General features: G+C 62.6%; 4 protein-coding genes across 11 annotated transcripts; 1 reads left to right on the top strand and 3 right to left on the bottom strand.

Moving 5' to 3' along the window:
- Positions 1–324: 324 nt before the first annotated feature.
- On the top strand, positions 325–10480 carry HDGFL2 (HDGF like 2). 2 transcript variants are annotated; one of them, XM_065042636.1, is made up of 16 exons: positions 333–497; positions 2747–2823; positions 2906–3044; positions 4672–4851; positions 5130–5246; positions 5385–5456; positions 5672–5819; positions 6010–6085; positions 6187–6472; positions 7395–7489; positions 7874–7944; positions 8295–8365; positions 8818–8919; positions 9016–9229; positions 9852–9975; positions 10117–10480. In XM_065042636.1, the coding sequence occupies exons 1-16, from the start codon at positions 426–428 to the stop codon at positions 10190–10192; spliced, it is 1920 nt and encodes a 639-aa protein (XP_064898708.1). In that variant the 5' UTR covers positions 333–425; the 3' UTR covers positions 10193–10480. The 2 variants fall into 2 exon arrangements, with proteins under 2 accessions (XP_064898709.1, XP_064898708.1); XM_065042637.1 differs by lacking the exons at positions 2747–2823; positions 2906–3044 and having other exon boundaries at positions 325–497.
- An 886-nt stretch (positions 10481–11366) lies between these two features.
- On the bottom strand, positions 11367–13722 carry LOC110359822 (uncharacterized). 3 transcript variants are annotated; one of them, XM_021289652.2, is made up of 5 exons: positions 13648–13722; positions 13130–13182; positions 12826–13021; positions 12342–12442; positions 11367–12250 (listed from the first exon to the last, which is right to left on the bottom strand). In XM_021289652.2, exons 1-5 carry the CDS (start codon positions 13655–13657, stop codon positions 11450–11452), a joined length of 1161 nt encoding a protein of 386 aa, XP_021145327.2. In that variant the 5' UTR covers positions 13658–13722; the 3' UTR covers positions 11367–11449. The 3 variants fall into 3 exon arrangements, with proteins under 3 accessions (XP_021145327.2, XP_021145329.2, XP_021145326.2); XM_021289654.2 differs by having other exon boundaries at positions 11367–12013; positions 12197–12250; positions 13130–13694; XM_021289651.2 differs by having other exon boundaries at positions 13130–13694.
- A 126-nt stretch (positions 13723–13848) lies between these two features.
- Positions 13849–16677, bottom strand: LOC110359835 (perilipin-3-like). The gene is made up of 8 exons (XM_065042654.1): positions 16580–16677; positions 16404–16461; positions 15976–16171; positions 15482–15564; positions 15101–15398; positions 14778–14968; positions 14587–14703; positions 13849–14506 (listed from the first exon to the last, which is right to left on the bottom strand). Exons 2-8 carry the CDS (start codon positions 16452–16454, stop codon positions 14162–14164), a joined length of 1281 nt encoding a protein of 426 aa, XP_064898726.1. The 5' UTR covers positions 16455–16461; positions 16580–16677; the 3' UTR covers positions 13849–14161.
- Positions 16678–17610: 933 nt separating this feature from the next.
- On the bottom strand, positions 17611–21981 carry LOC102091618 (perilipin-3). 5 transcript variants are annotated; one of them, XM_065042648.1, is made up of 8 exons: positions 21400–21717; positions 20947–20996; positions 20673–20868; positions 20152–20234; positions 19845–20064; positions 19141–19319; positions 18940–19053; positions 17611–18335 (listed from the first exon to the last, which is right to left on the bottom strand). In XM_065042648.1, exons 1-8 carry the CDS (start codon positions 21611–21613, stop codon positions 17913–17915), a joined length of 1479 nt encoding a protein of 492 aa, XP_064898720.1. In that variant the 5' UTR covers positions 21614–21717; the 3' UTR covers positions 17611–17912. The 5 variants fall into 5 exon arrangements, with proteins under 5 accessions (XP_064898720.1, XP_064898719.1, XP_064898716.1 ...); XM_065042647.1 differs by having other exon boundaries at positions 19141–19328; positions 21400–21716; XM_065042644.1 differs by lacking the exon at positions 20673–20868 and having other exon boundaries at positions 19141–19328; positions 21400–21981.
- Between the last annotated feature and the right edge of the window lie 949 nt (positions 21982–22930).

Below are 22930 nucleotides of genomic sequence, written 5' to 3'. Positions count from 1 at the left end.
CTACAGCCCTTATCCTCACCCTATGGCCTTGTCCCCCACCCTAGAGCCCTGTTCCCTTCCTATAGCCCTGACCCTCACCCTATGGCCCTGTCCCCTTCCCTATAGCCGTGTCCCCCTCCCTACGTCCCTGTCCTCCCCCCAGCCTTGTCCCCCAGCCCCGTCCCACGCAACTCCCCCGCCCCTCTGGCCACGCCCCCCCAGCGACCCCCGCTTCGGCGCCACTGGCGGCGCGGCCCAATCCCGTTATCTCGGCGTGCCCTCGCCTCGCTTCCATTGGACGAGACAGCGGAGCGACGTGGCGCCGAACCAACGGGATCTGGCGCCGCGGGCGGGGGCGGGACATCCTGCAGGCCGGGCCGTTCCCGCCCCGCTGCCCGGTGCTGCCCGCGGCCTGGGCCTCCGCCGCCGCCCCGCCCGCGGCCGCCATGCCGCACAGCTTCAAACCCGGAGACCTCGTCTTCGCCAAGATGAAGGGTTACCCGCACTGGCCGGCCCGGGTGAGACCGCGGGACTGCGCCGGCTTGGGAGCGCACCTGGGAGGGGGGTGGACGCACCGGGCCGGGGGGGGCCCGGGCCGGACCGGAGATCCCGTACCGGGATGGGGGCCGGTACCGGGATGGGGGCCGGTACCGGGATGGGGACACGCACCGCCTCCTGTCCCGGGGTGGGGAGCCCGTAGCGGGATGGAGGTGCCATAACGGTACCTGCACCGGGATGGGGTGTCCAGTACCGGGATGGGGTGTCCGGTACGGGGATGGGGACCCTGTACCCCCACCTGTCCCGGGATGGGGCCGATGTTGGCATGAGGGACTTGTACCAGCACCCCTACTGGCATGGAGATCCCATAACAGCACCGTTCTGGTCCTGGCATGGAGCATCCCACACCGGGAGGGGGGGTCCCTACCGGGATGGGACCCTGTACCGGCTCGGGGTGTCCCAAACCGGGACAGGGGACCCATCCCGGTGTGTGTCCTGAGGTGAGGGGTCTGCAGCAGCCCCCGTACTGGTGTGGAGTGTCCCATCCCAGCACCCACGCCAGACTGGGACATCCCGTGCTGGGTGGGAGCTCTGGTACCAGCACCTGTACCGGGATGGGGACCCGGTGCCGGGATGGGGTGTCCTGTACCAGGATGGGAGGTCCCATTCCAGCACCCAGACTGGGATGGGCACCCAGTATGGGAATCCTGTAATGGAATGGGGAACCCCATGTCTGCACCTGTACTGGGATGAGGGCTCGGTGCTGGCACAGGGATCCTGTTCGGGTACCGCGCTGGGGTGGGGGTCCCAGACTGGAATTCGAGGTCCTGTTCTGGGATGAGGTCCTGCACTGGGATGGATCATCCCACACCAGCACCCAAACTGGAACTGGGGTGTGATCCCAGGAAAGGGGTGCCATGGTGGCACCTGTATCAGGATGGACAAACTCAGACTGGGATGGGGGTCCCAGACTGGAATTTGGGGTCCCATGCTGGCACCTCCACTGCGAGATCCAGCACCAGACTGGGAGTCCCATGCTGGCACCTGCACCAAGAGAGAGATGGGGTGGCCCCCGCACCCCCTGCCCTTCACCCTCCCTCCTCATCCTCATCCCCTCAGCCCAACAGGACCCTGCCCCTGCAGACACCCCCCATTCCCCTTCCCAGCATGGATGTCACCCAGCACTGGGTGGGGACAGAGCTGGGGGCTGGGGACAGCGCCTGGGTGTGACACGTGTGGGGGCTGCGCTGAGCGCTCCTGGGGTGCTGCTGCCGTTTGGGGGTGCGGATGGAGCGCGTGTGGCAGGGGACACAGGGTCCTGCCGGCTGGGTGACAGCGTTGTGCTGTGGTGACACCTGAGGCGTGGGGGCCGGTGTCGGACGAGCTCCCGAGGGGAGTGTGAGGCGGCTCGGGCGCTCGGACGGGGGCTCCGCGGTGGTCGCCATTGGCGGGTTTGTTGGCTGAAGGTGCGTGATAGCGGGAGACTGGTAGGTGGAGACTGTGCAGGATCGCGGTCAGTGGGTACCGGGGAGGCTCCGGGTGCCAGAGATGCTGTCGCTTGGCCACACCGTGCCGGGAGATCTGAGACGCTGTCCCCGCGCTGTCACAGCCGGCCTGGCGCCGACAGGACTCGCTCCTTCCAGGAGAGCCCTTGCGCTGCCGGCGTCTGCAGCCCCTCCTGCTTTTAGCTCGCTTGCTCTTTTGGGGAACGCTTCTCCCCCCAACCCGAAGACCTCCCCAGCACGTGGGGCACCCCCTGCGCACCCCGAGGCTCCCGCCCGACCACGTGGAGCAGCCGGACGGGCGCAGGGAAGAAGACGGGGTGACCCCCCGACGCGTCCCGCTGGCAGCAGGGGCTGCTCCTGCGGCCGGTCTCCAACCTGGAAGGACCCTCAGGAGCAATCATCCCCCAACCCCGGGCTGGAGGGGCTTCCCTCGGGCGTCCCCCCCGCCGAGGCGGCCGGTGCGATGGATCTCTGGGGAGTAGCACAAGGCCCGCGCTTCCCCGGGCGGTGAGAGAGACGACCTCGCGCCGAGCTCTGGCCGCAGAGCCCCCATGCCGGATCCCTTCTGTTACTCTTCTAGAGATCCAGACGCCGCAGCGGGACTCTCGTGCGTAGCGACGTCCCCGGCCGGGTGCTTTCTTGCCGTGCTTGCCTCCAAGCGGGTGCAGGTTGCCAACGCCGCTACCCGGGGGCTTGACGTGCCTTGCGGAGGACGTGCTCCAGCCGCTCTCTCTGACCACCTCCTGCTTTGGGTTTCCTTTCAGATCGATGACATCGCGGACGGCGCCGTGAAACCCCCACCGAACAAGTACCCCATCTTCTTCTTCGGCACCCACGAGACGTAAGCGCTGCCTCGCTCTCCTCTCGGGGCTTTGTCCCGCTGCCTCCGCTCCGGCCTCACCTCTGCTTTGTTTCTTCTCCAGCGCCTTCTTGGGCCCTAAAGATCTCTTCCCTTATGAAAAATATAAAGACAAATATGGGAAACCAAACAAGAGAAAAGGCTTCAACGAGGGATTGTGGGAAATCCAGAACAACCCTCACGCCAGTTACAGTGCCCCAGGGGTGAGTGCGGGCCCGCGCGGGGCTGCGAGGCCGTGGGCTGCCTCCCGCTCTGCTTTCCTCCTGATCGCTCTCTCTTTTCCTGCTTCCCGTTGCTCTGGTGTCTACGCACTTCCAGCTCGGCTCTCTCGGGGTTGAAGTAGCTTCCCTGCCTTGTCCTCTCCCTTCCTGAGGGGGTCAGCCCTCCTCATCCTCCTCCTCCTCCTCTGGAGGAAGATGCTTTTGCCCCATTTTCGAGGTGGAATCGGGGATGTGCTTTGTGCTGCTTGCCCCAAAACACAGAGGGTTTTGTTATCAGAGCGAGAACTTGAGGTTTGCTCATTCCCAGCTCCCAGACCTGTGCCCGGACGGTTGGGCAGGCCCGTTCTTCATCCGTTTCCAAGGTCCTGACCCGAAAGCTGCTCCTTGAGCAGGCTGGGAGATGGCTCTTTGCTGTCAAAATGGCTTGTGTGGGTATTTCATAACCATAATTGCGTGATACGATTGGTTGTAGAGCCATCTTCAAAGAGGACATCCAGGGCAGCTCTGTAGGCGGTTGGTCTGAAGAGACAGAGGAAGGTTTTTAAGATGAGTTTCCAAGACAAGGTGTTTTAGGAGGGGGGCAGGCGTGGGGAATGAGCCCCCGCTGCCAGCGCAGGGGAGAGGATGTGGTTTGAGTGGCTGTGGGAGATGGTTGGAACCAAAACCACAGGTGCAGGGTTAGGAGAGTTCATGGAGATGCTTGAAAACCTGGAGAGCTTGAGCTTGTTGGGTGGGAGATTGGTGCTGGTGAGGGAGCAGCACCTGCATTGCCCAGGGCCTCCCAGAAAACCTGTTGGTGAAGGATCTGCTGTGATCAAGGGACCGAGGTGACACCAGCGGCCCCGCCAAGGCTGTGGGTTCACCAATGCCAACTGCATCTTGTGGCCAAAAGAAGAACAGCCTGAAGTTGAGATCTTTTTTGGTTTCGAGACCTCAATGAAGCGAATTGCCAGGAACAGTCAAGGACAAGGAGAGACCTGGAAGATTCCCAGCTCCAGAAAACCCCTTGGGTGCGATGTCCTTGTGTGAGGAACCTCATGGAAAGCCAGGAGACCTTCCCTATGTGGGAACGAGGGAGCAGGACACCGGAGATCCCAACTGGGAAGAGCTGTGGCTGCCGTGCTGGACGCCTCGTGTGGACATTTTCCTGAACCGCGCCGAGGGCTGGTGACCAGCTGAGCAGAGAACGGCTGCTCCCTGGCACCGAGGGGGCTGAATTGAACCACCCAACGTGTCTGGCGCCGTTGGGCTGTCGGGTCTCGGCTGCTCCGGGGTCTGTGGCAGAGCGCGAGGATTTGGGGATGGGGGAAGCTGAGCCGGGGGATCCAGAGGGAGAAGGCGTTGCTGGTGGTCTCAGGGTGAGGGGCAGAGGAATTAGAAGGGGGTGGTTGATTGAATGTCGTCGCTGAAGGGCTGGTGACGTTGTCCCCCTGCCCCAGAGCAATGCTGAGGGGTTCTGTGCCATGGGGGGGCTATCCCATGCTCCTGCACCCACATCTCTGCCATCCATCGCTCCTCACCCCACTGTGCCCCTTCTCCTCTCCCCCCAATGCACCACAGCCCGCTTGGGGCGATACAGTAACACGACTCTTGTCTCCGCTGTCTTTAGCCCACGAGCTCCTCAGACAGCGACGTTCCCGAGAACGACCCGATGGGGGGAAGCGATGCGGGTGACGATGAGGAAGATGCTGCCATGGCTGCAGTCACCACGGAGAAAATGGAAAGCGATGAGGACTCGGATCAAGGCAGCGACCACAGCGGGATGAAGCGGAAATCGCTGGCTATGAAAGTGAGTGTGGGGGCTGAGGTGGGGTGGGAGGGTGTCCTGGTCAGGGGTCACTGTTGGAAAGGGGGTGGAGGAGCCACAGAAATGATCTGATTCTGGAACAGCTCTGCTGTGGGACAGGCTGAGAGAGTTGGGGTGTTAAGCTGCAGAAGAGAAGCTCGGGGCAGATCTTATTGTGGCCTTTCCGGACTTAAAAGGGGCTGATAAGAAAGATGGGGACAGACTTTTGAGCAGGGCCTGTTGCGATAGGTTCTCTGACATTGTCACTTCTTGGATATCAGATGCCGGTGACAAAACGGCCTCGGAAATCCTCCAGTGACCTGGATCAGGGCAGCCCCTCCCCGTCAGAAGAGGAGAACTCGGAAACGTCTTCCGAGTCAGAAAAAAACAGCGACCAGGTGAGAGGGTTTGGGGAAACGCTTGTGCGTGGGGTGGCGGCATCGCCGTCTGGGCGGGCAGCGGCTTGAGGGAACCTGACCCGTTCTGAAACCCTCGTGAGACTCTTCCCTCATCTTCCTACCTGTGTTTTCCTTCAGGACTTCACTCCTGAGAAGAAGCCGGTGGCCAGAGCTCCGCGGAGGATGCCGGCAGTGGGGAGGAAGAAGAAGGTAAGAGTCTGGGGTCTGTGGAGCGGGCTGGGGGGCGTCAGGGCTCTGCCGTGGGCTGGATGTAGATTCAGAGCACCAGGAGGGACCTCGCTGGTGCCTCTGACTTGGTTGTGCCTTGTGCTGCTGTGTTTTTGGGGCGCATTGCTGTGGTTTTGAGCATGCTGCTGAGCCACTGCCACCCTCCTGGTCCAACCCCCCTCACTCTCTACCTGCAGAAAGTGGAATCCGGCTCAGACTCAGACTCCAAAGTGGACTCAGATTTGGAAATGAGAAACGCGACTGTGGACATGACCAAGTCAGATTCCAACTCCGACTCGGACTCGGACGTGTCTGTGAAGAAGCCTCCGCGGGGCAGGAAGCCAGGTGAGGCCCGGGAAGCTTCTTCCACCATCGCTGTCCTCCTCACAGGCTGGAGAGAACGTGAGGCTGGGGGCTCCTGGGGTCCTCTTCTATCATGGCCACCTTCCAACAGCCTTTTGCCCCCCTGATTTGGGGCTGTTTTAACAGAGGGACACCCAGGGCTCCTGCTGAACATCTCCCCGTTGTCTTGCAGCTGAGAAACCCCCTCCCAAGCCCCGGGGCAGGAAACCGAAGCCCGAGCGTGTTCCCACCAGCTCCAGCAGCGACAGGTGAGATCAGCTGGGACGTTGTCACCCGTGGAGCTGGGCTGGGGCAATGTCACCCACCTCCCCTCCGCATGAGGGGTCCAAGCGTGCTCTGTCCTTGGCAGCGACAGCGATAGCGACGTGGATCGCATCAGCGAGTGGAAAAGGCGAGATGAAGAACGACGGCGAGAGTTGGAGGAGAAGAGGAAGAGGGAGCAGGAGGAAGAGATCCGTCGTCTGCGGGAGCAGGAGAAGGAGGAGAAGGAGAAGAGGAAGGAGAAGGCAGAGAAGGGCGAGGAGGTGCGCTCGGATTCAGACAGCAGCGCGGAGGATGAAGTGGCCAAAAAGGGCCGGAAAGGCCGGGCCAAGGCTGCGTCCTCCTCAGATTCTGAACTGGAGCTGGAGAAAGAGGTGAGTGCAGCACCACAGGGAGCTGGGGACGGACAGGCAGCCTGTCACCTCCCTGCCACCGCAGGGACCTCCAGGAGCCACAGGGACCTGCTGTCTCGGTCTGGGGTGGCCCACAAGCGCTGGGGAGGTTTGTGTCCATAGGCACATCCATGCCAGGGCTCTCCCTGGTCCAGAATGCCCCATCCAGCTGTGGGTCTCGCATCCCAATGGTTCTGTCCCTTGCTCCACGATCACTGGATTTGTTCCCTCTGCTTCCTGGAGCTGGAGGGAGCAGCAGCCAGACTCAAATCTTGGGGGCAGTTTTGGGCCCCTCGCGCCAAGAAAACCCTTGAGGTGCTGGAGCGAGTTGAGAGAAGGGAACGGAGCTGGTGAGGGGCTGGAGCACAAGTGTGATGGGAGCGGCTGAGGGACCTGGGGGTTCAGCTGGAGAACAGGAGCTGAGGGGAGACCTTCTGATCTCTGAACTGCCTGAAAGGAGCTTGGAGCCAGGGGGGTCGGGCTCTGCTCCCCAGGAACAAGCGCCAGGAGCAGAGGAAACGGCCTCAAGTTGCGCCAGGGGAGGTTGAGGTTGGATCTGGGAACAATTTCTTCCCCAAAGGGCTGTGGGGCATTGAACAGGCTGCCCAGGGCAGTGCTGGAGTCACCATCCCTGGAGGGCTGGACAGACGGACATGAGGTTCTCAGGACATGGGGCAGTGCCAAGGGTGGCTTATGGTTGGACTCTGATCTTGAGGGTGCTTTCCAAACAAAATTATTATATTATGCCTTTTTTATCCTGTGCAGGGATGCCCCTGCACCCAAAGGAACCCGCAGGGGTGGTGTGATGGGTGCCGGCTGCTCGCGTTGCCGGAATGTGGCACCATCACCCTCCCGCAGCGGGGAGGGCTCTGCCGCTCTCGCCTGCATTGTTCTCTCCTCCAAGGTAAAGAAGCCTGCGAAGAAGCAGCCCTCGGAGTTGTCAAGGAAACCAAATCAGAAGGAGAAGAGGGGCCGAGCAGAGGAGAAACCACGCAACAAGTCAGCATCTCCCCTCCCCACACCGGTGCTTCCCTTCCTCTGAGGACAGGGCCATTCCAGCTGCCACCCTGGGGTGGGGATGGGGCTCCCGTGGGGCTCCCCTGGGCCAGCAGCACCTGGAGGGGGCTGGGCAGTTCCCCCCGTCCTGGAGGGGCTGGAGAAGGTGTTGAGGGACACCCTGGAGTTTTCCGTCTCGCAGGGGCAGATCCTTGGGGTGTTGCATTGGGGCTGTGCCTCTCTGCAGTCCCAGGGAGCGTGGGTGGAGTGCGGTGGGGCTCTGCTGCCCGAATTGTGCCGGGGGGACGTGCTGACAGGGGCTGTCACCCTTGTTGTTACCCTCACCTGAACCATAACCCTTTTACCTCTTTCCTTTTCCTCCCACAGACCTGTGAAAGTGGAACGAGGCCGGAAGAAATCTGAGCCCATCCCTGAAAGGAGGATGGAGAAGAAAAAGGGTGAGAAAGCCGTTGCTTGCCGTCACAGAGGGAGAGAAGGGGACCGGGGTTGGTTCCCCCCTCCCAGGGAAGGGATTTTTCCCGCTAGGATCAGTGTGGTTCTACTGGGGCCCTTCCCAGCGCTGCTGTGGTCCCAGTATCACGTTGGGAAATACTGACAGGGTGTGCAGAGACAGTGAGCTTGCTGCATCCCTCCCCATCTTGGCACATCTGTGGAGAGATCCCTGGGGCTCTGCTTGACCTTGGAGGTGCAGGAGGAAACCAAACCCTTGCTGGGGGAGAGGTCCAGGGCTCCCGGCAGTGCTGCCCTGGTGACCTGATGTTTCAGCCTGTCTTTCTTATTGCTCCAGAGCCCACAGTGGAAGAGAAACTTCAGAAACTTCACAGTGAGATCAAGTTTGCACTGAAGGTGGATAATCCGGTGAGTTCTGAGAGCTTTGGCCTGGCCTGGGAGGTCTCTTTGTCCTTGGCCACCATGTGAGCCGTGCCTGGCTGTGATCCATGGGGGTGCTGGGCCTGAATGAATCTCCTCTTCCTCATCTACACATGAGGAATTGTTGGTCCTGAGGGTGGTGAGAGCCTGGCCCAGGTTGGCCAGAGAGGGGGTAGATGAACCATCCCTGGAGACATCCCAGGCCAGGCTGGACGGGGCTCTGAGCAACCTGAGCTGGTGAAGATGTCCCTGCTCATGACAGGGGGGGCACTGGGGGAGCTGGGAAGGTCCCTTCAACCCCAGTCATTCTAAATCTACGATTCTGTGATTCCCTTTCGGGGTGCTGGGTGGCATTAGGGGACTGTGCTTCACACCACGCTGCCCCGGGTGCCTACAGGGAGACTTCCAGGCAGCTGCTGATCTCATTGTCACCCTTGCAGGACATCAAGCGGTGTCTGAATGCGCTGGAGGAGCTGGGCACACTCCAGGTCACCTCTCACATCCTCCAGAAGCACACCGACGTGGTGGCGACGCTGAAGAAGGTAGGGCAGAGGGCTGAGTCCCCGCTCCAGAGAGCGAGGCGCCTGCATGGGCCCCCCCTGGCCATCACACTGTCCCTCCTCCCTTTTCTGGTGCAGATCCGTCGCTATAAAGCAAACAAGGACGTGATGGAGAAAGCTGCTGAGGTCTACACCCGGTTGAAGTCGCGTGTCCTGGGACCAAAGCTGGAAGCGATCCAGAAAGCCAACAAAGCTGGAACGGAGAAGGACAAGGGGGAGGCGGAGAAGGGCCAGGAGAAGCTGGCGGGTGGGGAGATGCGGAACGAGAAGGGGGAAGAGGAGACAAACGCGGGTAACGTTCCCTGTGTGTCCCAGCGCTGCTCCCTGGGGACACAAACAGGGACACAACACTTCCCCCTGGGGTTACAAATAAGGGTGGCTCTTGGCCTTGGTGGCAGCAGGGTTAGTCAGCCCCACGTGTCACCTTCGCGGTGCCAGGAGGGGGAAAGGCCGGGACGGGGAGTGCTGGCGGCACTGGGAGCAGAGGGCGAACTCCACCCCGACTTTGGGAGCCTCAGGGCTGGTTTTTGGGCCAGCGGCTCCTCTGCCAGCCCCAGCATTGCCCCGGGACCTGCAGGAATGCGGAGCCGCCCTGGGCCGCTGGCTCCGGCTCTTGGCAGGCGCTGGGGAGCGGGATCTTCCACCCTGCCCGGGGACATCCTGGCGATGCTGCAGGAGCCTTCCCCGAGGACCTGATGGGGAAAATCCGCTCTGGGTGCGGGGGTTGGAGTCTTTGGGGCCCTTTTCATAGCAATTGGGATCAAGCCAGGTCTGGGTGTCCCCTCACGCTAGTCTAGGTGTCCCCTGCCTGGATGGGGACAACCTGTGGCTGTGGGTTATGCAGCCCCTCAGGGTCGACATGGACTATGTACCCCATGGGGGTGGGGTATCTGAGCCTCTCTCTTCCCTTTTAGACTTATCAGGACCTGTGAATGGTGAATCCCTGTCCCAAAAAGCAGAGGGCACAGAGGAGAAGGACAAAAGCCAAGGGCTGGGAGCTGGAGAACCGGAGGCGTCGGCTGAGGAGACGCACAACAAGTGAGCGCAGGGAGCGGGACTTGCCCAGGATCTGATTCATGTCCCCGCTGGGCTCTCGTATGGGGAATTTTGGGGGGCGTTTGGGCTTTTCCCAGCCGGGGAAGGAGGACACTGGCTGAGAGAGCTCTGTTTCCCCCGCAGCGTGCAGGACTATCCCAAGGCCGAGCGAGCTGGTCGCGGGGAGGCAGAGGCTGCGGATGACACCGAGGAGAGCTGAGGAGGAGGAGGAAGAAGAGGGGCTGCAATGGCAGAGCAGCCTCTGCTTGAGTTACTTCACTAAGTCACACAGTAGCTGATGTCCTAGATCTTGTCCTGTGCCCCCCGTCCCGCCAAAGCACCGGCCACGGGGGGGCTGTGCTGGTTGTCTGTGTTTGTCCCCTCTTTTTGTTTTGTTTGAATTTTGGTTTCTTTATTTTGGTTGTTTTGTTTTTCCCTCCCACAAAATTTCTTGTGATTTCAACCGCCATGAAATGAATATAAAGGGTTTTTTAATGAAAAAACAAAACACAAGGAGCCCTAGTGTCTTGTTTCTTGAGGCATCGCTGACTGTGACGAGGGGAGGGCAGGAGTGTCCCCCCCAACCTGGGACTGGAAAATGTCCCCATAAGCCAGGACCAGGCACCGCTGGGTGTCCCTGTCCCTGGTGAGGGGAGCGGGACAGCCCAACCTGGCTCTGCCTTGGACATGGGGGCTTCTCCAAGCCCCCTTCCCCACCATCATCATCCTCACTCTGGCCAGAGGCAGCTGCTGGAGCCAGGTCCCTCTGCCCCAAGGGAGGCAGCTTTTGGGTTAAAACCGGAATAAAACCGGTGTGTTCTCTCCTCTCTCAGCCAGGGAGGGACTGAACCGTGGCAGCATCCTGCCTTGTGCTGGGCAGCATCTTCGGCCGTCTGTCTGTCCGCTCTTTTGCGAAAGATCTGAAGCTTTTGTACATGTAAAAATAAAGATGTTCCCAGCTCAACCAGCTGCTGCGTCCTCGTTTGTGCCAGCGCAGCGGGGGGACCCCCCCACCCCGCTTTGAGGCTGCTCTTGCTGTAACTGTGCCCTTGGGGAGAGGCTGATTTCATGCTCCGTAAACAAAACCCAAACAAAACCTAAAAAAATATATATAAATAAATATAAAAAGCCCCATGTGCCTTTTACCCAATTGCCGGGAAGTGGGAGGAGAAATGGCGAAGATGGGGGGAATATAGGGGGCTGGTGCAGGGCTAGGGACATGTAAGAGAGGAGGGGACAACCCGGCCCCCATGCTGGGGAAATGGGGACACTGGGACATGTCACCACCCTGTGCTGCCCCAGCAAGGGGCTTGTATCACCCCGCCCCCCGCAAACTCCCCTCTTGCCTTTGGCCATTGCAACACCAGGGACAGAATAACACCAGGACACGGACATCAGCATGAGCAGAGCCTTGTTGGTGGCACCGAGGACACCATGGGGTTTCAGATCCCCGCATGGCTGGTTAAACTGGGCACCCTTAGGGCTGGGGGTCCGGGGGGGCAGTGTCTGGTGGCTCAGCAGCCTCGGTGCTGTCTGGTGTCACCATCTCGGCAGCCTCGGTGCTGTCTGGTGCCACCATCCCAGCTGAACTGGGCATGTCTGGTGCCACCATCTCTGCAGATTTGATGCTGTCCGGTGCCACCACCTCAGCAGAATTAGTGGTGTCTGGTGTCACCATCTCAGCAGATTTGGTGCTGCCTGGTGCCACCATCTCAGCAGAACTGGTGGTGTCTGATGCCACCATCTCAGCAGAACTGGTGGTGTCTGGTGTCACCATCTCAGCAGAACTGGTGGTATCTGGTGTCACCGTCCCAGCAGCCTCGGTGGTGTCTGGTCTCCCTGTCCCAGCAGCATTGGTGGTGTCTGGTCTCCCTGTCCCAGCAGCATCGGTGGCGTCTTGTCTCACTGTCCCAGCAGCGTCCTGCAGCCACCCCAGTGCCGGGTGCTGGAGCAGGAACACCCCCAGCGCCTGCCAGGCCTGGGTCACCACCTCCTCTCCCCGGCTCACCACGACCACCAGCAGCTCCTCCAGGGACCCGACCTGGACAAAGACGTTACGGAGCTCGGCCACCCTGCGCCGCGCTCTCCGTGCTGCCTTGCTCAGCGGCACCCGCAGCCTCTCGGCCCGAGCCCGCAGGTTCTCCGAGACATCCCACAGCCTGGCCGAGACGTCCCACAGCTGCTGCACCAGCATCCAACCCGCAGCCGCCACTTGTCCCCGCACCGTCACCATGGTCCTGTACACCTCCGGGCCGCCACCTTCCCGCGTGGAGTCCGTCTGTGGGAGGAACGGCACCATGGGGATGGGGGTCCTGGGCACAGTGGGGATCCCCCGGCACGCCCCGGCATTGCAAACGAGTGGTTCTCACCAGGCCGAGGACGCGCTGGAGCCGGGCGAGCTGGGGGCGGATGTCTGGTGGCCGCGGCCAGAGCTGCTGTGTTATGGCCACCACTCGTCTCCGGGCTTCATCTGCGAGGGAGCAGAGGGGAAGGAGGCGGTTGAGCCAGAGAACTCAGCCAAGGCAAATCTGGTCCCTCCACAGTGTGGGGAGAGGGGCTGGAGATGGGGTGCTGGTCCCCAACTGCATCCTGGGTGATGGGGACATCCAGCAACATCCCAGAGCAAAAGATACATGGGGATGCCCAGCAGCACCCTGAGATGAAGGGGACGTGGGAATGCCCAGCAGCACCCCAAAGCAAAAGGGACATGGGGACACCCAGCAGAATCCCAGGGTGAAAGTGGACACCAGGATGCCCAGCAGTGCCCTGAGAGGAAGGGGACATGGGGACCCCAGCAGCATCCCAGGACAAAGGGGCCATGGGGACCCCCAGCAGCATGCCGGGGTCTCTTACCTGCCTGCCTCTCGCTCAGGTGCCGGTTCAGCCACCTCTGGGACGTGTCCAGCGCCCGCTGCATGCTGTGGAACACGATCCGGACCCCCCGGGGGCCCAGCACAGCACAGACGATGGTGCTCACAACCGAGGGGTCGCTGGCCCCGGGGTCCTCGGGGAGCCCCGGCTGCCTGGGGGGACCCCTTGGGGGGGCAGCCTGGTGTTCAGGGGGGGGCTGTGGTTAGATATCCCCCCCCAAACACTTGGTCCCCTCCAGGGACCTGTGGGACCGCAGGCAGGGTCACAGCCCCTGGGGACGGGGTACCTGCTGGGGTGGCTGCACGGTGGCCTCATCTGCAGGGTCCCGGGTGGCTCTGCCTGTGGGAAGCAGGGGGCGCAGCGCTGACACTGGGGTGCAGGGGTGGCCATGGAGCCCCAATGCCATCTCTGGGACGAGCCATGCCCATGGGGGGATACTGTGCAGGCTGAATGGTGCTGGGGGGCCCCTGCTCAGCCCTGCCATCATGAGGATGGAGTCTCAGACCCATCGTCACCCATGGTGTGGGTGACACCCTGGTCTGGGGGGACAGAGCAGGATGCCACCAGATGGACTGGGAGGTATGGGGTGCTGGCCCTCACTCCTGCTGGGGTGAGGAGCTCCTGCCCCCCCACCAGAACCTGCTGCTGGGACAGGCTGTGCCTGAGCCCCCCCAGAACAAGCCTGTCTGTGCCCCAGGGATGGGAGATGCTGCTCCCAGGACAGCCTTGCTGTCACCTCCTGCTCTTGTCCTCACACCCCAGGACATGGGGGTCCCTTGGCCTTATGGGGGGGTTGTTCCTCACCCTCAGCCATGGGCTCTGCTGGGGTGGGGGGGGGAAGAGGCCAGTGTCCTGGGGGCTCAGCACCTGCTGTCCCCTCCAGTCATTCCATTAGAAGCTGGAGACTCTGTGACATCACCCCTCAAACCCCTGGCGGGGGGGGGGGACACAGCCATGACACCCCTGTTACCACCCTCCTCCCCCCCAGAAGAAGCCTCAGTCCAGTGCAAAACTAACCAGAGTTTATTGCTCATGAGCCACCCCCAACCCCCCAAGAGCTCAAAGGCACCGAGGACAGGGCAGGGGGATCCAGCCAGGGTTAGAGGTGACCCCACAGGCACTTGGGGAGGACCAAGGCACATTACTGCATGTCCCTGGCACAGGTGACAAGGGACAGAGTTGCGCTTGGGGCAGGCAGGAGGTCCCTGTACAGATAGGCACTATGGTTACAGGCAAGGTGGGCCAGGCAGGGGTTAGTAGATGCTCCTAACTAGGCTTGGGGTGGCGGGGAACCAACATCACCCCACCCCAGAGGCTGCTACTTCATCTCCAGGTCCACCAGGCGCTGGCCTGAGGGGGTAAAGGGTCCCACGAGCCAGGTCAGGGGGGTGTTGTGAGCCACGTGCTCCACCAGCTCATCCATCAGCTGCCGGGCTTTGGTGGCCCGGGCCCGCGCTTGGGCCAGGACGCTGCCCGTCACGTCCTGCAGGGAGGTGGCAGAGGCCAGGGCTGCCCGGAGCTCCTCCACGTTGTTCCGGACCTGCCCCGCCGTATCCTGGATGCTGGCAGGGAGACCCTGGAGACTGGACACCAAGGGCTGGCAGGAGCTCTGGAGCTGCTGCGTCAAGCCCTGCAGCATGGCCAGCGTCCCCGACTCCATCGGCTGCGGGGGGACAAGGCGATAAGGGGTGTGGGGGACACACCAGGTGGCCCTGGGGACCTCCCCACTGCCCTTCCACCTACCTCCGGTGGCACCTTGTCACCACCTGGTTGCTTCTTGCTCCACTCCAGCCACATCTGCTGCAGCTTCTCCTGCCCTCCCTGCAGCTTCTGGTCCATGCCCTGCTTGAGCTGCTCCACCTGAGAGGAGACAGAACCCAGTGTGGGTGTTGTCACCGCTACAGGTGGCATGGGGCACGTGGGATGGGTCCTACCAGGTCGAGGGTGCACTGGAGCTGGGCCAGCACGTCCTGGCTGCTGCGGCGGGCGCTCTGCAGCTTGCCCAGCGAGTGCTGGAGGGCTCGGTTCCGCAGCTTGGTCGAGAGGGAACCCAAGCGCACAAAGTAGCTCTGCTGCTGCTTCTGCTGCTCGGGTTCGAAGCCCTCGACAGCTGTGGCCAGCTTGGCTGGGGGAGAGGAGCTGCTGAGGCGGTCCCCCCAACCACCAACCCCATGGAGAACCAGCATCCCCCTGCCCGGGCTCTACCCATACTCCCCAGCCCATGGCACATCTCCGGGGGTTGTGAGCAGCTCCTTACCCAGCTCCTCATCTGTCATGGGCAGGTAATGGTCCACCAGCTCCTCAGACTTCTCTAGCACGGAGCCCACCCCGCTCACCACCATCTGGCCCACGGTGGAGCCCATAACGGTGTTGACGCCACTGCTCATGGCCGACTTGGTGAGCTCCACACTGCCCTGCACGGCTCCCTTGGTCATGTCCATCACACCCGTCACCCGGCTGGTCACCGCGTCCTTCGCCCCAGCCACCGTGCTGGTCAGGACATCCTTGGCCCCTGTCACTGTGGATGTCACCAGCTGCTTGGTGTCCGAGATGAGCTGGTTAAGGGGTGGACAAGCCTCTTAAGCAGCACTGTGAGAGGACATCAAGTGTGTTTGTTCCCTCCACCCCTCCCCATTACCTTCTCCGTGGGCTGCTGCAGGATGGGCAGCTTCTCCTCCAGCTTATCCAGCCCTTTGCAGGCGTATTCATTAGCGGTGGAAACTAGAGATGTGAAAATAGATGGTTCTTGCTATCCTGCTGCCTTGCAAGAGCTCTGCTAGGGCCAGGCTTTGGGGCACCCCATAACTCATGGGGTGCTGCTCCCCCCAGCTTCTCCAGCCTTTTGCAGGTTTATTTGTCCACAGTGAAAACCAAAGATGAGAAAACAGCTTCTTCCTACCCCACTGCCTTGCAAGAGCTCTGCTAAGGTCAGTTTGCCAGCACTCCAAAATTCATGGGGTGCTGCCCCCCCTCAACTTCTCCAGCCCTTTTAATGCTTATTTATTGACAATATAAACTAGAGACACAAAACCAGATTATTCCTCTCCTGCTGCCTTGCAAGAGCTCTGCCAGGGCCAGCTTTTTGTGCACCCCAAAACCCCTGGGGTGCTGCCCCCCCTAGAAACCACTCACTCTGCGGCTCCAGCTTGGTGAGGATGGGCTGGGCCCCGCTCACCGCCGCCGCCGTCAGCGTCTTCACCCCCTTTTCGGCGGCGTCACAGACGGACCTGACGTAGGGGTGGCTCTCCTTGGTGGACGCGTAGGCAGTGGACACCATCCCGTAGGCAGAGCTGACCAGGGGTAGGCTGGCCACCCGTGTCCCGATGCTCTGGGGGGGTGAGAAGGGGATCAGTGAAAAGGGGGTCAGTGTGTGCTTGGGGCTGATGGATGCCCAAATTTCACAGGGGATGAGGAGCACCACGTATCTCCAAAACCCTGAGGTTTGGGGTACATCGAGGACTCTCCAAGCGTATCCAAGGGCGGAATAATAACGCAAAGTCTTGTCCCCAAGCAGGGACCGCCTGGACTCCCCCCACCCCAAACCCCTTTTCCCCCCTGACCTGCTGTTCTTCAGCCTTGGGCTGCGCCGTCCCGGGCTCGCTGGTGGCCATGGCGGGGCTGCGGGGGAATGGAGCCGAGAGTGGGGTCAGAACCCCCCAAACCCAGCGTGGATCAGCGCCCACCAAGCTGGGGCTCCCCAGAACAAGGGGGTCGCAGGAATCGGGACCGAACTCACCTCCGGAAGCCAAGTCGAGCTCTGAACTGGGTCCCCTCCCTCCCCGCCGCCCTTTGTAGCCCCGGAGCCCGGCCCCGAGCGCATGTGACCGGACCCGCCCCCCGGGGCCGGCCCGGGGCGGTCCGGGAGCACCGACCCGCCGGGAGCGGAGCGGCTGGGGATGCAGCGACCCCTCCCGGGACAGAGAACCCCCCCGGGCTGCTGCGACCCTTCCCCGGACCAGGCTACACCGGCCGCCCTGGGACCGGAGCTCCCGGGACCCGGTTACATCGACACCGAGCTCCTCGGAGTCAGATCCTCCGGTCCGGGCTGCACCGACACACCCACCCCCGGGAAAGGTTCCCCCCCCGGGCCCCAGTTCCCCGGGACCGGACTGAGCTGATCCCCACAGGACCGTGTGTCCCCCGGGAACGGGATTCACCGCCCCGCCCCGTGCCAGACTACCGATCCGCCCCGGGACAGGGAACCCCCGGGACCAGGTTCCCCATTGGGACCGGGCTGCACCGACCCCCCGGCACAGGATTCCTCGGGACCGGATCCCTTGTGATCGGATGTCACTGACTCTCCCGGGACCCGATTTCACTCCCCCATCACCGGATTCCCCACGCGAGGCTGCACCGACCCCCTCCACCCTCGCACTGACTCCCCCAAGCCCCCTCTCCCCTCAGGGGGATCCTCCAGCACGGGGCTCCCCGTGTTCCCAGCACCTTGCCCAGTGGAGGTCAGACTGGTTCCAGTAGGATGGGACTGGGCGCCGTGGCCACGCTGCACTTGCAGTGTGGGGGTGTCCCAGGCCCAGCCCCGCCGTGGTGACAACCAGGACGAAGTTCAGTGCCACACGGCTGCAGTTCACAGTCCAGCCACCCCTGCACCCCCCGTCCCAGCACCCCGCTGGGACCCATCCTGCTGTCCCCACCCTGGCACCCTAAACAGTGAAACCCTCTCCGTGGGGTCCCCCCTAGCTCTGCCGACCCCTCGTTAGCCCAGCATCACGAGATGGCTCCATCACAGCCAGTGCTACAGGCTCGGAGTCATTTTAAGGCCTAAAAAGTTGTTTAATTCTTCTTTAAAGTGCTTTGAAGCCACTAAAACAAGAAATCCTGACACTCTCCAGGCTTGGGGACACCGTGGGGACCCCCAGACGGGCAGGGCTGGGCACACGCTGTGTCCTCCGTGTACCATTGTCCCCTCCCTCCCCAAACAAGTCCCTATCTGCAGCATCAGGGGTCCCACACTGGGTCACCGAGTCCATCGTCACCTCATCCCTAGCAGGGATGGGGTTCACCGCCATGGCTGGGTGGGTGCTCCCCCAGTTTGGTGGCACAGGGGGGTCTCAGCGCTGGCTGCAGGGCCGTGGGGGAGAGGGCACGTGGTGTGTCCCCCCCACCGTAATGCAACCCTCCCACTTGGCCATCTCGACAGGGACATCCTCCGGATACTCCACCAGGGCGGGGGCAAAGGGTCCCACCAGCCAGGGCAGGGGCGCGTGTTGCCCCATGTGCTCCAGCAGCTCGTCGATGCTCAACTGCGCCCGCGTCACTGTCTCCCGGCTCTGCTCCAGCACCAAATCCGACAGGTCACGGATGGAGTGGACGCGGGACAGGGAAGCCTGCACACCCTCCATGCCGTGCCGCACGTGTCCCGCCGTCTCCTGCACGCTGCCGGGGAAGCTGCGGGCACTGGCGGCCAGGCGGGTGCAGGCGGCATGGAGCTGGCGCAGGAGCCCGCGCAGCATGGCCAGCGTCCGCGCCTCCACCTGCAAGGCAGCCAGCGGGCAGCGGTGGCCCTGGGGGGCAATGGTCCCCCTGCCCGGCCTGGCTTGGACCTCTATAACTTGGTGTCCTCCATGGAATGGTCCCCAACCCCATACAGTTATGTCCTCCATGGGATGGTTCCCCAACCCCATACCTTTGTGTCCTCCATAGGATGGTTCTCCAACCCCATAGCTTTGTGTCCTCCATGGGACGGTCCCTCACCTCATACCCTGATGTCCTCCATGGGGTGGTCCGCCAACCCCATACACCTTGATGTCCTCCATGTGATGGTCCCCCAACCCCGTACCTTGATGTCCACTATGGGATGATACCCACCCTGTACCTTGATGTCCTCCATGGGATGGAGCCCCAACCCCATACCTTGGTGTCCTCTATGGGATGGTCCCCCACCCCATAATGTGATGTCCTCCATGGAATGGTCCCCTCATCCCATACCTTGGTGTCCTCCATGGGATGGTCCCCCAACCCCATACCATGATGTCCTCCACGGGTACAGTATCCCAACCCGTACCTTGGTGTCCTCCATGGGCACAGCTGCCCCCACCCCATACCTTGGTGTCCCCCAAGGGAAGTCCCACCCCGTACCTCGCTCTCCTCCATGGGCACGGCGTCCTGCTGGCTCCACTCCAGCCACATACGGTGGAGATGCCGCTGGGTGCCGTATAGGGGCCCATCCAAGCTCTGCCGCCCCTGCTCAATCTGGGGGAAGGGACAAGGAGGTGGGAGCACACCGGGGAAGTGCTGGGCTGGCATGGGGGGCCATTATGGTCCCCACCGCATCCTTACCAGCTCAAAGATGCGGTGGAGCTGGGCCAGGACGCGCTGGGCGCTGTGCCGTGCCCGCTGCAGCTCAGCCAGCGAGCGCTGCAGGGCTCGCTGCTGCAGTTTGGCCGACAGCGAGCCCACCCGGACGAAGCAGCTCTGCCGCCGTCTCTGCCGCTCCCGCGAGGCCACCTCGGCACCTGCTGTCACCGCTGTGGGGTGAGAACTGTGGGGCTGGACCATCCGGCACCGGAGCATCCCGCTGGGATGTGACCCCCAAGTGCCGCACCCCATCACGGGGACAAGGCTCCAGGATGCTTGGTCACCGGGTCATGTGAAGGTGTCACCATAACGTCAGGTGGCCTCTCATGTCACCTCTGCTGTGACACAGGGCCAGCTCTGCCCACTGCCACCCCGTGCCGAGCTATAAATACCCAGGGGGGCGGCACTGGGCTATATTTGCTTTCTGGTTTCCAGGTGAGAGTTCACCCATCACATTCCCCGGCTTTGGGTCCCCAATGAGTGGGGACTGTCCCCTGCACGGTGCTGTGGTGGCCCCAGACACCATGTGGGGCTCAGAGATGCCCTGGCACTGTGGAGACACCCAGGCACCAACCTGGGGAGCTACACAGCGGCACCGGGGCTAAGCAACAGAGTGGGGATCGCGAAGGGGCTTGGCACCCCCAAATTTGGGACATGGTTTTCAGCACGGCGCAGTCAGCACTCACCCGGCTGCTCGTCCATCCCGGGCAGGTATCGTTCCACCAGCTCCTCCGACTTGCCCAGCACCGCGTCCACTCCCGTGGCCAGCAGCCGGCCCACGCGGGAGCCCACCACGGTGCTCACCCCGGTGCTCAGCGCCGAGCGTGTCCTCTCCACGCCGCCCCGCGCCAGCCCCACCGCGCCGCTCACCGTGGATGACACCAGCTCCCTGGTTCCAGCCACCACCTGGGAGGGGACAGCACAGGGATGCTTTGTCCCAGCGCCTCATGCAAGGCTGGACCCCCCCACTGTGTCCCCCAGGAGAGATGTTACCTGCTGCGGGGGCTGCTGCAGGATGGGCAGCTTCTCCTCCAGCTTATCCAGCCCTTTGCAGGCGTATTCATTAGCGGTGGAAACTAGAGTCGTGAAAATAGATGGTTCTTGCTATCCTGCTGCCTTGCAAGAGCTCTGCTAGGGCCAGAGCTAGGGCCTAGCTCTGCTAGGGCCAGGCTTTGGGGCACCCCAAAACTCATGGGGTGCTGCTCCCCCCAGCTTCTCCAGCCTTTTGCAGGTTTATTTAACCATGGTGAAAACCAGAGATGAGAAAACATCTTCTTCCTACCCCACTGCCTTGCAGGAGCTCTGCTAAGGTCAGTTTGCCAGCACCCCAAAATTCACAGGGTGCTGCCCCCCCCCAGCTTCTCCATCCCTTTTAATGCTTATTTATTGACAATATAAACTAGAGACACAAAACCAGATTATTCCTCTCCTGCTGCCTTGCGAGAGCTCTGCCAGGGCCAGCTTTTTGTGCACCCCAAAACCCCTGGGGTGCTGCCCCCCCAGACCCCACTCACTCTGAGGCTCCAGCTTGGTGAGGATGGGCTGGGCCCCGCTCACCGCCGCCGCCGTCAGCGTCTTCACCCCCTTTTCGGCGGCGTCACAGACGGACCTGACGTAGGGGTGGCTCTCCTTGGTGGAGGTGTATGCCGTGGACATGGCGCCACAGGCACAGCTCACCAGGGCCAGGCTGGCCACCCGCGTCACCACGCTCTACCGGGGGGGATGACAATGAGCCGGAGCCCCCAGTGATGCCCCAAGCCCCCCCCCAAACCCTCCTTGCACCCCTACTTTCAGCTCCTGCCCATCCTTGGTGTTTTCGGCTGACATGGCTGCAGCAGCTGGAAGAGAAAGTTGTTGGGGTGTCATGAGTGGCTGAGCCCAGCAGGGACCCCCCCGGGTGGCCAAGCCCCATGTCCCCTTGTCATTGTACCGAGGAGAGCAGGACACGGTGTGGCCGAGCCCCCCAGCACACCCTTCCAAGGGCTGAGACCCATCAACATGACATGAGTGGGAGGCAGCTAGAGGCCCCCAAGCTGCTCAAAGTCGGGGGTCATGGGTGGCCTGGGGTCAGGACTGACCTGCCCCACCAGGATGAGGTGGGGTGGGGTCCCCCCATCCACTTTTGGGTCCCCCCATCCCAGTTTGGGGCCAGGGAGGGGTTTTTGGGTGATTCAGCCGGAAGCCCGGCTGGATTCGCCTTTCGCAAGCCCGTGCTGGGGACGTGCTACTTGTCACCGTCACCTCGGCCGGGGCAGCCCCGGGGACACGTGCAGGGAGTGGAGCAGCCAGGACCCCCCCACCCCTTCCGCAGCGTCTCTGCCCTTTGGGGTGTCTCGCTGCACCCCGGGTCCTGGGGGGCAACTTCTGGGGGGCCTTGGGAGGGGGCTGGAGGGGTCAGGTCCTCTTGAATCCTCGCGGGCAGGTCCCCGGGGGGAGCAGGTCCCTTTGTGTCCATTCGGGGGGTCCCTTAGGTCTCTGGGGGACAGGTTCCCGGGGGGAACAGGTCCCCTTGTGTCCCTGGGGGTTCCCCTCGGGGTCCCTGGGGTGCTCGGGGGCACACTCCGCGGAAGGACGGAGGTGGAGACCGTCAGGGGACGCCTGGGACCCCCCAGCCCCCGCAGGGCTCTCAGCAGCCCGGGTGGGCTCTGCCCCCCGCCAGTCCCCGGAGCCCCCCCGGGCCCTGCGGGGCCGGATTCGGGTACCCACGGGAAGCCCCCGGACCCGCCCCCGGAAACCCCGGACCCCCTCGGGAACCCCTGGACCCCCTCGGGAGCCCCCCGAGCCCGCATTCCGCCCTTCAGCCCCCGCACAGTCCCGTGGTCGGTACTTACGGGAGGGGGTGGTCTGTCGCGACCCCCGGTCGTGACCGCGATCCCCGGTCGCGATCCACGACCCCCGCCCAGCGCCGAATTCATAGTTGGCAGCGGGAGCCAATCAACGAAGGGAAAGGACGCCCCGCCACCAATGAGAAGTGAGGGGCGGGTCCGGGAGGGCGGGGTTTGGGAGGTGTCGCCACGTGAGAGCTCCCACGTGGGGCCGTGGGGGGGCCCGATCCTGCCCCGGGGGCTCCGGGGACAACGGAGGGGACAACCTGTTCCTGGGGGGCGGCCAGGGGCTCCGAGCCACCGCCCCATGCCAAGTGTCCCCCCGCCAGGTGTCCCCTTGCCAGGTGTCCCCTTGCCAAACATCTCCAAACGAAGCATCCCCTTGACATGTGTCCCCATACCAGGCATCTTCATACCAAGTGTCCCCTTGATGTGTGTCCCCATACCAAGTGTCATCTTGCCAGGTGTCTCGATGCCAAGCACCTCCATACCAAGTGTCCCCAAGCCATGTGTCCCCTTAGAAAGTGACCCCATACCAAATGTTCCTATGCCAGATGTCCCCATGCCAAGCATCTCCATACCAAGTTTCCCCTTGCCCTGTGTCCCCATGCCAAGCATCTCCATGACATGTCCCCACCCCAGGTGTCCCCATACCAAGTGACCCAACAGAACGTGTCCCCATGTCAAGCATTCCATACCAAATGTCCCCAAGCCAGGTGTCTCCAAGCCAAGCAGAGCCTGCACAGGGTCCCGGGTGCCCCGAGTCCCTGTGGGTGCTTAGGTCAGGGGACAGCAGTGTCACTCAGCTGTGAGCAATGCCAGAGTGTGGTGGCCCTGCTGGGGACCAGGCCAGCCTGGATGGGCATGGGAAGGGAACACAGCAGGTGTGGGACAGGCACAGGTGGGGGACACGGTGCCTGTCATCACTTCATCCCCTGGGGACTTCA

The sequence above is a fragment of the Columba livia genome, chromosome 27, assembly GCF_036013475.1.
Source record: "Columba livia isolate bColLiv1 breed racing homer chromosome 27, bColLiv1.pat.W.v2, whole genome shotgun sequence".
NCBI classification, from domain to species: Eukaryota; Metazoa; Chordata; class Aves; order Columbiformes; family Columbidae; genus Columba; species Columba livia.
Note: the sequence above shows the minus strand (reverse complement) of the source record. Positions and strands in the feature narration are given on the sequence as shown.

Bases quoted from the DNA above. Each gene is read 5' to 3' on its own strand.
- HDGFL2 (XM_065042636.1), top strand. From the start codon at position 426: ATGCCGCACAGCTTCAAACCCGGAGACCTCGTCTTCGCCAAGATGAAG. The intron at 5,247-5,384 runs GTGAGAGGGTTT...GTTTTCCTTCAG, and splicing joins CAGAAAAAAACAGCGACCAG to GACTTCACTCCTGAGAAGAA. The intron at 7,490-7,873 runs GTCAGCATCTCC...TTCCTCCCACAG, and splicing joins GAGGAGAAACCACGCAACAA to ACCTGTGAAAGTGGAACGAG.
- LOC110359822 (XM_021289651.2), bottom strand. From the start codon at position 13,330: ATGATGGCAGGGCTGAGCAGGGGCCCCCCAGCACCATTCAGCCTGCAC. The intron at 12,443-12,825 runs GTAAGAGACCCC...GCTCCCTCGCAG, and splicing joins CCTGAGCGAGAGGCAGGCAG to ATGAAGCCCGGAGACGAGTG. The intron at 12,251-12,341 runs GTGAGAACCACT...TTCCTCCCACAG, and splicing joins TCCAGCGCGTCCTCGGCCTG to ACGGACTCCACGCGGGAAGG.
- LOC110359835 (XM_065042654.1), bottom strand. From the start codon at position 16,454: ATGGCCACCAGCGAGCCCGGGACGGCGCAGCCCAAGGCTGAAGAACAG. The intron at 16,172-16,403 runs GTCAGGGGGGAA...TCACCCCCCCAG, and splicing joins CCAAGGCTGAAGAACAGCAG to AGCATCGGGACACGGGTGGC. The intron at 15,399-15,481 runs GTAATGGGGAGG...CCCCTTAACCAG, and splicing joins TGCAGCAGCCCACGGAGAAG to CTCATCTCGGACACCAAGCA.
- LOC102091618 (XM_065042644.1), bottom strand. From the start codon at position 21,947: ATGCGGGCTCGGGGGGCTCCCGAGGGGGTCCAGGGGTTCCCGAGGGGG. The intron at 20,235-20,946 runs GTAGGGGTGCAA...TCACGACTCTAG, and splicing joins AGGATGGGCAGGAGCTGAAA to TTTCCACCGCTAATGAATAC. The intron at 19,329-19,844 runs GTGAGTGCTGAC...CTCACCCCACAG, and splicing joins CGGGATGGACGAGCAGCCGG to CGGTGACAGCAGGTGCCGAG.